General features: G+C 29.7%; 1 protein-coding gene across 1 annotated transcript; it reads right to left on the bottom strand.

Moving 5' to 3' along the window:
- Nucleotides 1–7,764: 7,764 nt before the first annotated feature.
- LOC107896563 (probable serine protease EDA2) lies at nt 7,765–12,034 on the bottom strand. Its single transcript, XM_016821755.2, has 12 exons — nt 11,647–12,034; nt 11,337–11,462; nt 11,078–11,233; nt 10,719–10,901; nt 10,252–10,368; nt 10,075–10,128; nt 9,923–9,994; nt 9,633–9,838; nt 9,373–9,467; nt 8,534–8,608; nt 8,225–8,308; nt 7,765–8,082 (listed from the first exon to the last, which is right to left on the bottom strand). The coding sequence occupies exons 1-12, from the start codon at nt 11,830–11,832 to the stop codon at nt 7,967–7,969; spliced, it is 1,470 nt and encodes a 489-aa protein (XP_016677244.1). The 5' UTR covers nt 11,833–12,034; the 3' UTR covers nt 7,765–7,966.
- Nucleotides 12,035–12,599: the final 565 nt, after the last annotated feature.

Genomic DNA, 12,599 nt, shown 5'->3' with positions numbered 1-12,599 from the left:
TTTGTATTTTAGCCACTTATATTTTAGATTATTTTTATTTTCGTCACCCTCTACTAAAATGGTCAACATGAGTGATGATGTGGCTTTTTTCTAACTTATATAATAACATTTTTAGTACTTCATATTTACATTTTCTATCAATTTCATCTTCAAACATATATAATTAAACATAATTTATATATTATGAAAAAGTACAAAATATATTATTATTTATATAAATAATATTATATATTTTTATATTTAATTATAATTATAAGGCTCAAATATGTATTTAGCCCCCGAAACTTGACACTTTCTCTTAAATTGGTACTTGTAATTTTTTTTGTCTCAAGTTAGTACCTGAATTTTCATTCCCTCTAAGGGTTTTGTATTTTTTTCTACAACAATGTTAAATATAAGATACATGACACTCTTAAGCTATGACATGTGACATGATGATGCCATATTCTATATTTTATAAAAAAATATTTAAAAATTTAAAAGAAAAATATATAAATTATATAGATTTTTTAAAATATAAAAGAAAAGCTTAAGGATAAAAAAAACCGTCAATAAAAAAAATCAATTGAGCCCTTATAAAAAAAAGTGTACCTATTAAGCCCTCAATGACCCAAAAAAAATTAATTAGCCTCTTTCGAATCAGAAACTGTCAGTTGACTGGTTTAACCGTTAACCTCTCTGACATGATTAACAAAAGGTACCAAAAATTGTCATATGACAGCATGCTAACGTGACATGCCACGTTAATCTTATCTCGGCTCCCCTTAAACAAAATTTTTAACTTCAACCGTGAATATACATATGCTCAATCAAGGATTGATTTAAAAAATTGCTACCTAAGGTGATCAAATATAATATTGTCATCTTACGTTTTGCAATGCTATTAACAGTATTTATCTGACAAGGAAACAGGGGCAGTGATAGTGAATGTCTTCTTTTGCTATTCTAAACCTTTATTCAAACCATGTAACCATTTTCATGGAACTTATGATGTTTGAGGTGAAACTTAATCCGGAACGATCTTCACATCATAACTTAGCCATCTGCATTTGCTGTTAAAAGGTTGGATCGAATGATCCATGAAAACCACCACCACTAATATAAATGGCATTAGGAGCTTAGCAGTTGATTCACCAAAATGCTCATTTTATGAGGACCAAGGTTCATAAAGAATTTGTGCTCACCTTGCCACTACTTTTACCCGGATGAAGATGCTCAACTGCATCTGCAACACAATGCGAGCCTAAAAATCTTTTTGGATCTATTACGAACTATTACGATTGAATGCATGTTAGGAACTTGAATCCCATCAATATTAAGCTATGAAATAATATTTAATGTATTCTAAATTAATAGTAATTTTGGACAAGTATTTAAAGTGATTTTGGATGGACGGTGGGATGTGATGCTGTGCGTTTAATTTATTTTTTATCTCACGTTACAATATTGCTATAGTATCTAATTTCATTGCCACTACTATTTTTACAATAATCGCAAGTAAATGCATTACTTATTCAAACCCCACCCTTAGAAAGCTTTGTTTACATTGAGATAAAAAAAAAGCACTTTTCAACTTAAATAATGATTTTAAACTTAAAAAAATTGGCAAACAAGCAACTATTTAAATTAATCTTTAATTGAGCATATGTATATTTAATATTTTTTTACATTTTTAAAAATTTTTAATAAATAAAAATGTTTTTTGAGTTTTTGCACATCTTAAAATCTTGTATATTTTTTAAAAAATTTTAAATAATTTTTAACATTTTTTTTTATAAATTTTAAAGTTCTTTTATTTTTGTACTCATCCAAAATGAATCTGGAGAAAAGAAATTGCCCAGATTCATTCTATATGCACATGTTATTTATTTTTTTAAAAAAATTTGAAATTTTTTTGTCCACACCATCATACTGCCACATGGCAAATTCTGGTGACTTTCGTCAACCATGTCAGCGAGGTTAGCAGTCAAACTGATCAATTGACGGTTTTTGTTAGCAGAAGGGATCAATTGATTTTTTTTTGGGTCACTTAGAGTTCAATTGGGTGCACATTTTTCATAATAACTCAATTATTTTTTTGATTTTTTTTATTGAGACTTTTTTGACCCTTAAGACTAGACTTGTTCATGGGTCGAGTCACCTGAAAATTAGAAGAGTTTGGGTGAAAATATAGGTTCAAAAAATAGGTTTGGATAAAAAAAATGCCCATTTAGAAAATAGGTCAGATATCAAGTAAGGCTTTTTTTGGCACGGTCCCGGCCCTGACCCTAATATATTAAAAAAAAAACTACACTTTTTTTTTGTTTTTTTTTTGCTCTCTTTTTTCTATTTTCTTGTTTTTTTACTATTTTACTATCATTTCACCTATCTTAATGTTATTTAAGTATACATATATATTTTTAAATCTATTTTCAATTTGTTGGGAAACATTTATTTTAATATTTTTAGTATTTTTGATGTATTATATTTTCTAAAAAAATATATAAAAATAATATAAAAATTAATACGCGTCGGGCCGGGCTCGGGTTTTAACATTTTTATCTGGGCCGGGCTTGGGCAAAAGTTTATGTCCATTTTTTGGGTCGGGCCTTGTAAACTGGCCTAAAATTTTGGTTGGGCTTGACCCTACCCAGCCCATGATCACCTCTACTTAAGACTAAAAGGAATTATAAATTTTAAAAATATATCTCCAAAAATTAAAAAATTTAAAAAAATCTAAAATTCAAGTTAGAAAAATCGAAAACCCCAAAAGAATTACACATTTTTCTAAATAAATTACAAACAAATTAGGTGAAGATAAATTTTATGCTTAAAGATAATAAATTACAAAAAAATTAGTTGAAGATAAATTTTATGCTTAGAGATAGGTGTGGATTGTTACACGATTCTTCAAGTTGACAAGAATACAAAAGATGATGATTTGAAAAAGGTTTATAAGAAGCTTTTTTTGTTTTTCTTTTTATTTGTTAATTATTTGTTAGGTTTCATAGGAAAAATTGAGTTCCTTTGTTTAGAATGCTATTAGCACGATGATGAATGAAATTTATAAAAATCACAAATTTACTAAGTTTTGGGGTTCTAAGTTTTTAGGTTTATCAAAATCACAAATTTAAAGAAAAGTTTGTCAATGTTTAATTATATCTATTTAAATATAATTATATTTACATTAAATCACGTGTTTGAGAATCAAGTTGATAGAATTTGTAAATAAAGAATGGTTAAAGTTTTTTAAATTATTTAGAATTAGAATCAAATTGATAGAATGTGTAAGTATTGAGGACTATATGTGTTATTATACAAATTAGAAAAAGACCACATCATCACTCCAATTAACCATTTAATGGAGAGTGACCAAAATAGAAACAATTTAAAACGTGAGTGACTAAAATAGAAATGATCTAAAATGTTAGTAACTAAATTCAAAATTTCCATAGTAGGGAGACTAATTCTATAATTTACCCTAATTTAATTATTATGAATTAACTAGATTCCCTATTAATTGGGTTAGAAACTATTTTTTTTAATAATAGAATTCGTTAAAATTAACTATATTTAAATAAAATATATTAAAATTAAAATAATTAATTAACTAATTTAAGTGATACATAAATTTTAATGCTAACTTTTTGGACTTCAAAAAATTTTAAATTTAAACTAATTTATTTTATTGATTTATTGTAATTTTGTGCATTTTTTTTATATAATTGAAAAATAGGGGTGAAGTTGATAGGATTGAATTCAAACTCTTGTGCCGCAATATAAATGTTCTTGTTATTAGACTAAGAGGTTATTAGCATATATCATATTGTTATTAGTTTCAAATTGTGTTATATCATATATTGTAGTTTTTACACGCATGTGTGCTTATATCTTTAATGTATTGTAACTTTAATTTCGTACATATGCATATATCATATTATTATTAGTTTCAAACTATATGTTACATTATTTATATATTTATTATTTATTTTATTGTAATTTTTATACGAATGCGTGTGTCAAAATACAATTTCTACAAGCATATGCATGTGATAGGTATACTAGTTATTATAGATAAAATATATGTTAGTGGATTGGTTTTTAAAAAGGTGGGTTATTGTTTTTTTCGAGTTAATGACATTTTTGTTTTCATTTTCATTGAATAAATGTATAGTATAAAAAAAAATTAGGTAAACTACAATAGTAGTCACTTAATTATTAGTTTTTTTTGTCACTCGACTATTTAAAGTTATAAAATGATTAATTAGCTATTAGTAAATTTCTTTTTTGGTCAGTCAACTATGAAAAATTATAAAATGATCATCAACTATTCACTTTTGTCTTTTTTGTTTACTAACTAGCTAACATTGGCAAGTTTTAAATTTGGCATAATAGCAACTTTACCCTCAATATTTATACATTGTGTAATTTTAGTTTTGATTCTAAAAATCTAACCCTCAGCATTTACACATTGTGTAATTTTGTCCTTTTTTTTTGTAATTTTGCTTTTCTTTATGATATTTTCACCTAAAAATCTAAAAAAAAAAATTAGCTAATTTGATGGAAAATATACAAAAAATGAAAACACCCAAAAATCCAAGAAAATATTTTTTTTTTATCTTTTCTCATTCTTTTAAAATTAACCCTCAATATTACAAAGAAAAGAAAAGCTGCAAAAAACACCAAATTACACAACGTGTAAATGTCGAGGGTCAAATTTTTTTAGAATCAAAACTAAATTGACACAATGTATAAATGTTGAGGGTAAAATTGCTATTATGCCAATTTAAAAAGTTGCCACCATTAGCCAATTAGTAACCAAAAAAGATAAAATTGAATAGTTGGGTGACCATTTTGTAACTTTTCATAGTTGGGTGACTAAAAAAGAAATTTACTAATAGTTGGGTTACTACTAGTGCAGTTTACCTAAAAAAATATTATAGAAAACATTTTATGTAAAAGAGTATGGGAAATTATTTGGTACACTGCTAGTAGAGTTTTTATACTCCACAAGTAGGGTCAGGGATTGACAAGTGTCCTATAAAGACATTAAAATGTTAAAAATACACTACTAATATTCTAAATACTAACCCCAAAAGTATATTCTTCTAAAATTTATTCAGTAATGATTAATGTTGAAATGATAAAGAATTTGTACATGAATCTTAATAAATACATTTTTTATTTGTGATCATGAGTTTTTTTATTTAAAGATTATATAAAAATATGAAATAACAAAAGCATGGTCAAAATAATATTCATTTAAAAGAAAGGGAAATATTTAATTCACTGCCAGTGAAGTTTTTAGATTCCACAAATAGGGTAAGAGTAACACAAGCGTTTATAGAGGCATAGTAAAATACTAAAAAATAAATATTAAAAAAAAAGATACATGTGACGATTTTTTAAGTTTGTTTGTGGAATAAAAAAAAACATTGTTAATGTACTAAATACTAACTCTAAAAGAAATGGTATATTAGCATTTTCCAAACTAAATTGGTACCTTGTTAAACATGATATCAATTTAGTAAAAAAAAATTTATAATAAATATAAATGATAATGACAAAAAATCCCCCTTTACATTAACAAAGTTTTTTTCTCTCCCATAAATTATTGGCAATCTAGTACCTCCCTCTGACGACGTTAATTACTGGCAATAGTTGTCACGTGGACCAGTAGTGGTACTAGCATTTGGGCTAGCTGCCGCTTGTCTTTTTCTCTCTCCCATAAATCCTCTCTTTCTTTCTTCCCATTCACTTCATGTGTCTTTTCTTTTTTTAATTTGTAAATCTATTTTGTGGGTATATTTATTATATTCACAAGTTGTGATGGGCAGATGACAGTGCCTATCATTGTTGAAACTTTACTGGCCACCAGCAGTTTCTCTTGGAAAGTAGGTGGCTCTTCGTCGACTTTTTAATTTGTTTATGTTTTGAGAGTTTTTAGAATAAAAAATTGATTTCACAAGTCAGTTTGGACCCGTGTTCTCTTAAGTTTTATATTGTTTTTTTTCATTGTTTAACAAGTCTTTACTTTTAGAAATTTTTATCTGCTCTTGTAGCACGTTTTTTAGTCTTCTTTATGCATGTAGTCTTGCTTTTGCAAGTGATTTTAAGGATGATTTTGTCATCGTCTTCTCCAGTTTGGTGGATGCTCAGTTCTATTACCTATTTGTGCTCGCCGTTTTGGACCATTTGGGGTCGACTTCCTTACCATATTAAGTGCTTGTAATCACTCACTCCAGATATGTCGTGCTTGAGTTGTGATAGAGCCAATTATCAACATGCCATAATGTTTTATTGATATTGAGATTGAAGCTTTTGTTGTGTTAATGAAGTTTGTCTTTCACCACCTATTATAGCTTGTTGTTGTTTCTTCCAAATTGTAAGTCTCCTTCATGGAATGAATTAATGATTTGTCTTTAAAAATAAACTTTTCCCTTTAATCATATTGATGCGTGGCATTCCTTAATTTGACAATACTAAATTAAGTTCACATTTTAAAAATTTAAGTACCAAATTAAAAATTTTATTAAAGTAGAGGAATATTTTTTGTCATTATCCCTAAATATAAATAAAAAATGGAAATAGAAAATTAACCGTTCAACTCATATATTGGAATTAAAAATAGATGAATTAAGCATGGAATTGTTACAACACCGCATGAAATTGACAGCATTTAGTTTGTCTCTTTTATGAACCACTCAAATTAATGAAATGCTTTTCATGTTGACGACAATTATAAAACCTAACAATATAATTTGATTAAAGATTCAATATCTGCTTGCTCACTATAATTTTGAAATATCAAAATAAGACAAAAAGATTAGAATAACGTGATTTCTCAAAGGTATTAACCGGGAATCGCACCGACAAAAACCTACCTTTAATTTGATTTTTATATTTTTTTTAAGTCTAATTTGATAATTAATTTTTTTTAGTCCAATTTGGTGCTTAATATTCTTTTTTTTCTAATATTCAATTTGATACTTGAATTTGACTCCAATCTTCTACAATGTTATTCTTTATGAGGTAGCAAAAATAATCAAAATATGATCGACATGTAGCAAATGATATGGTATTTCTTTTTTGTATTTTGAATGTTCAAAAACTTTTATTTTAATTTTTAATTTCATTTTACTAATTTAAAATAATGAATTTATTTTATTTTCAGTTTTAGAACTATTGTTTTCTTAATATCAATTCTTTAAGTATAATTCAATGTATAATTTTTTAACACAAATTTCTCCTAACGCTAACGATATTTTTATAGCATAACACGATGATTAGTATTTTGGGTAATTTGTATATCATTTAACGTTTGAATATCAAATTGAACATAGAAAAAACTTAGGCACCAAATTTAAAAAAAAAATGTCAAATTCAAGTACCAAATTATACCCAAAAAACTCAAATACTAAATTAGGAGAAACAATGTGAAATGAAGATACCAAATTAAAAAAATTGTCAAATTTAGATACATAACGATGTATTTCATCCAGTCATTTAATATATATACACTTCATTTTCTTAAATAAGAAAACGAAATTACTTGAATACTGTACATTAAGAAAGAGCTTTGTATTTCAACTATCTTTAAAGGAAGAAAGGCAACAAAAGTGTCAGAAACTGTGGTCTTAGAAAAGTGTGTTTACCAATCTATTTCAGGCTAGCAATAATGTTATCTAAATATCTTGCTCACTGTTTCAATATGTTATCTAAATATCAAGCTGTTGCAGTTTAGTTGGTGAGGATATACGGCTGTCACCCGAAGACCCGATCAAGTCATGCAAATATTGTTCTTTGATTATTATGATGCCAGACATGTATTACATGAAAAGGGAACCTGAGTGTAAAGTACATGTTACAGACGAATAACACCGGCAATGCCTTGGCTATCAGTTCTGTTCATAACGTCACATACAAAAACATAATGGTTTATTTATGGTTTTGCATCTTTACATATCTGGGTTTATGCCCTACAAGTTTACAGGGAACTCCTACCCGTGCCCTTGCACTCAGACAACCACAAGTCGATGTGTTCTATCATCTTTTGCCTCACTTTGTTCACTGCATCAGGGGCGCTGCAGTTCTCAGCATTACCTGAAATGACAAATTAGATCACAACTTTAGAGAATGTGCTTGAAACTCGAATATGTGCTATTGACTGCCAAAATGTGCTTAAAACATTAACTTATTGGGTTTTTCAACATAGCGTAGATTCCATTAGCAACACAGTTCTTACCTTCAATGCTTAAAGGCGATTGGGGACATCCTCGCATATCAGTTCCATGGCCGCAATTATGACAAGTAATAATGTACGAAGGCACTGAAATGTTCCACAGTAAGTTCTTAGAGTGAACTATGATAAAAAGGTGAAATACAGCAAATTATTGATCAATACTATTAAGTTATTTCCATTTTCTAGATAACCTCACAACCTAAAGAAAATAGCACTTTTCTTAATCACATCGTAAGAGTTCCTTAAGCCTCTTCTATTAATTTGGAATCTGGGTATTCATCAAAGTAATTGGTAATGTTAATGGAAACTTACTGTCTGGAGATGATGTCTGTTTGGAAGCATGGCGCCATGGATCCTGTGAGCCATTTGTAAAAACGATTTTTGAACCTGCAAATTCATATGTTTCTAAGGCCAACGGAACTATAGTATATGCATGTTACTGAGTGCACTGGTACAAGCACGAGAATATAACCAACAAAAATGTAAACCATTATTTTAATCTTTTTTTCTTTTATGCCAGGATTAAGTTAAGTATTTAGCCCTCAAATGCTAAAAGAACTGTTCATCTCTCTCGACTTTGAGGCCATGCATTTTCCTTCGGACAAACATAATCACTCACTTCCTTTCATATACAAGTACAACATAGTTTGTTTTTGACTTAAGTAAACCCAAAGATTTAGATGGAAATGAATGAATACACCTGGCATTAAGCTGAATAGAAGGCTTTAATCTATAGAGATTGAAGATAATTTCTTGAAACGACATCAAAGAAATGATATTTTACACAAGAAGCATCAACTGGGCTTATAAGAACATCTAGACAGAATACCCCATTTTTTGCATGCATACAATCAATGAGTCCAACACCTAGGTCTGCTGGCATGGAAGTAGCAAACACTGACAGGACCAAGCAAGACTGTCTGTAGGTGTCTGAAGGTGGGGTGCATGTTTGAAGGGAAAATTATATGCTAGACAACCAGAAGCAGCAAAGGCAAATCCAGACCAGCAATTACCATAACAGGGATTGACCAAAGAAGGAAAAGGCTCAAAAGCCTTTAATGCTAGAAGCCTACAAGACTAAACTTTTGTAAAAGCAATGGAAAATTCACAGCAAAGAAAAGGCAGAAAAACAAGAAAGATTATGCCTTGACCTGCAATTTTTGTGCCTCCATAGTATATATTTGTCATATCAACCTCTGGGTAGATGCCTTCTCCAAAGACGTTCTTGCAAAGATCCAAGTGGTATCTGCAATACGAGCAAATACATTTGTATGATCGGATGGTCACAAAAACATAGGGAAGAAAAATCATTCACTACACACTTTTGCAATCTGACAAAAGTACAGATAGCAGAAGTAGACACAGAAAGCAACCTTAGCATCAATTACATTACGTGATTTTAGAAACATACTTTGTATTAATTTTGGTAGAGCGGATGCTATCATTTGAGGGTGCCACCTGGAAATAGGCCACTTCAGTACACACTTGAAACCACCATAGCCGATCGGAATTACCTTCATTAACAGCAGTGTTCTTCAAGTGATTCTGATTATAAGTTTCAACACTGACACCAAAAGTTCCAACGTAGAAGTCTTTGACGTATTTGGCATAGGCAGCCTGCAAAGGTATAAGAAATTATTGTCCACAAATCATATAGTCTGAGAACACTGCAAAGACGCATAATGTGTAATACAAGCATACCACCAAATCCTCTCCAGCCTTTTTTGCTTCAACAAGAGGGGTGCATAATGCATCCGGATTTCCGTATTGAAACTGCAGATTCATAGGGATTAAGATTAATAAAGAGCAGAACTATTAGTGAGTTAGAGGAGAATAGGAGAAAGCAAATGTACCGCAATAACAGCTGCATCTGCCAGGAAATAAAGGAAATCACCATCAATCTCAAGCTGGAAACAGAAACAAATTATTAGCATCAGTATCAGGAGATGAAAATGTATTAAAACCTCATCACTTTGCAATTTAAGTAGAGGATTTCTACAATAGAGAAATAAAAGGAAAGAAGATTCAACCTCAGCTGCGCCAAACTGCTTCTTCAGTTCTTTTCTGTTTGATTCAAGACTTCGATCAACAAGTTCAGAGATTTCTTGTAACACAGCTTTGCATTCAGGACCAGCTGACTCACCAACCTGCACATGGTGGAGGGTTAAAAGAATAAGGTGAATGAAGGTGAAGGAAAATCTATAACTGAAGAAAATATTCAGGAAATGAAAAGAAAAATCTCAGTATACAAACATATAGTTACAAGGTGAACTCCCTTAAACCACTCAAATCTCATCAAATTTCCACCACCGGCTGTCCCAAATATTAAGACATTAAACAAAGTAACAGAACTATATCTCTCAATTCCTATGTTTACCCTTGAAAGAACAATAATTGTAAACCTTCATCCTCAATTGAACTAGTTTATACAATTAAAAAGATAACAGATAAATAGCAAAATGTAATACAAAAAAAGTGAGGTGAAGGGAGATCTTACCTGCTTATCAAAATCAGTGTAGTTGTAAACAGCAAGAACAACACCAGAACTTGCCAGGCTTCCACATGTTAAATGAGGAAACTTAAGACGAAACCACGCACTAAGAGCACCAGAGTATGAAATGCCAAAAACAAACCATGAATTCTCAGCACCTGTTTTATTTCGCTTCAAGTTTAAGGATTCCTACAAAACAGAAGCACCATAAATAAAAATGATAAGGTGAACATGAACTTAACAACTAAAACATGAGACAATTGACTTCAGTCAATCCAATAAAAACCCAATAAGACAATACCAGGCAAGCTAAACCCGGCAAAAACAAAAACCTGATTTATCAAAGGGAAAAACGATTAACTTACCTGATACCATTGACGGAAAACAGCTAAGTCAAAGAGAGCCTGCTTAGATGAAAGATATTTCAGATTTTCCGTTGTGTGTGACTTAAAAGGGCTGCTTTTCCCATAGTAACGATGCTCAAGTGAAACCACGGCAGCCCCAAACTTCTTGGCCAAAACCTGAAACTCATAACAGTACAATAGTTATTAAGACATTTTCTTCCAAAATCAAATTCGTTTTCTCTGTAAAAAAATGGGTTTGAAGCGAAATAGTAGAATTTACGCCGAGATAGTCATTGCTTATGCCACTGCAAGAAGACTCCCCACAAATTTTTAAGAAAATGGGTCCATCGGGAACTTGAAAGTTGTCAAGGAATTCATAGTACCGTTGCTTAAATTGCCGGTGGTCCTGCCAGGGGGAAAATACCCGTATTAAGTACAGAAAAATAATAGAAAGTTTACTTGATTTCCCGCAAATTAATGAAGCTTGATAAATGAAATTAAAAGATGCAAACTTGGGAATAAAGAAATAGAATTTGGAATGGAAAGAAAAGAAAAGAGATCAGAAAAACAGAAAGGGTGTAGAGAATTACGTAAGGAGAATAGTGATCGAGAGTCTGATCGAACCAGTGCTCTTCAGTGGTTAAATAATAATTGCTGTTTTGAGACAAGCGGTTAAGCAAAGTGTGAGGCGACATCACAAATCCATGGGTGAAGCCCGACAGAGCCACAAGAAACAACAACGAAACCAAGCATTTGGAAAGCCTCATCATCCCCATTGCCAGCCCTACTTTGAGAAATTGGTGGGGTTGTTTGTGTCTTAAATTCTTGGGAGCTAAGGTTGTTCTCTTTGTTGACTGTCAAAAGATAGGAACAGGAAACCAGATTTATTAATCGTGTTGTAGGCAGCCACAGTTCGACATATTTGTTATTTATATTTTTCCAAGAATGTTCTTATGAAATGCATCTATAAAATCGCGAAATATTTGAGTAATCGTTTTCCTGATTGATTTTAAAATATAAATTGCGAAATTAATAAAGGATAATTTAGAAAGTAAATATAAATTGGATTTAGGGTTCGTTTGGTTTACTGGAATGGAATATGATTGTAATGGAATAGAGCTGTAATGGAATAGGGCTCTAGTAGAATATGACTATAATAAGTAATTCAATTGTTTGGTTGAATGCATTGGAATAGAACTGTAATAGTATTATTGTGTTTGGTTGAATGAAATAGATATGTAATAACATAAAGAAAAAAATTAAAATGACTATAATACCCTTAGCAGAATTTTTTTTAGATATGAATATTAAATTTTAATAAATTATTATTAAATATAATTTAATAAAAATAAAAATAAATAATTTAATCATATTTTAATATAATTATTATTAAATATAATTTAATAAAAATTCTTAATATAATTATTTTTATATTAAATTATACTAAAATATTTTTTATTTTTATATTTAATTATATTAAAACATTTAAAAATTTTATTTACTATATTTTAAAATAGTAGACTATTATTTGAATGCATTGCTT

Source organism: Gossypium hirsutum, chromosome A11, assembly GCF_007990345.1.
Source record: "Gossypium hirsutum isolate 1008001.06 chromosome A11, Gossypium_hirsutum_v2.1, whole genome shotgun sequence".
NCBI lineage: Eukaryota > Viridiplantae > Streptophyta > Magnoliopsida > Malvales > Malvaceae > Gossypium > Gossypium hirsutum.
The sequence above is the reverse complement of the archived record's forward strand: the minus strand, read 5'-3'. Positions and strand labels throughout refer to the sequence as shown.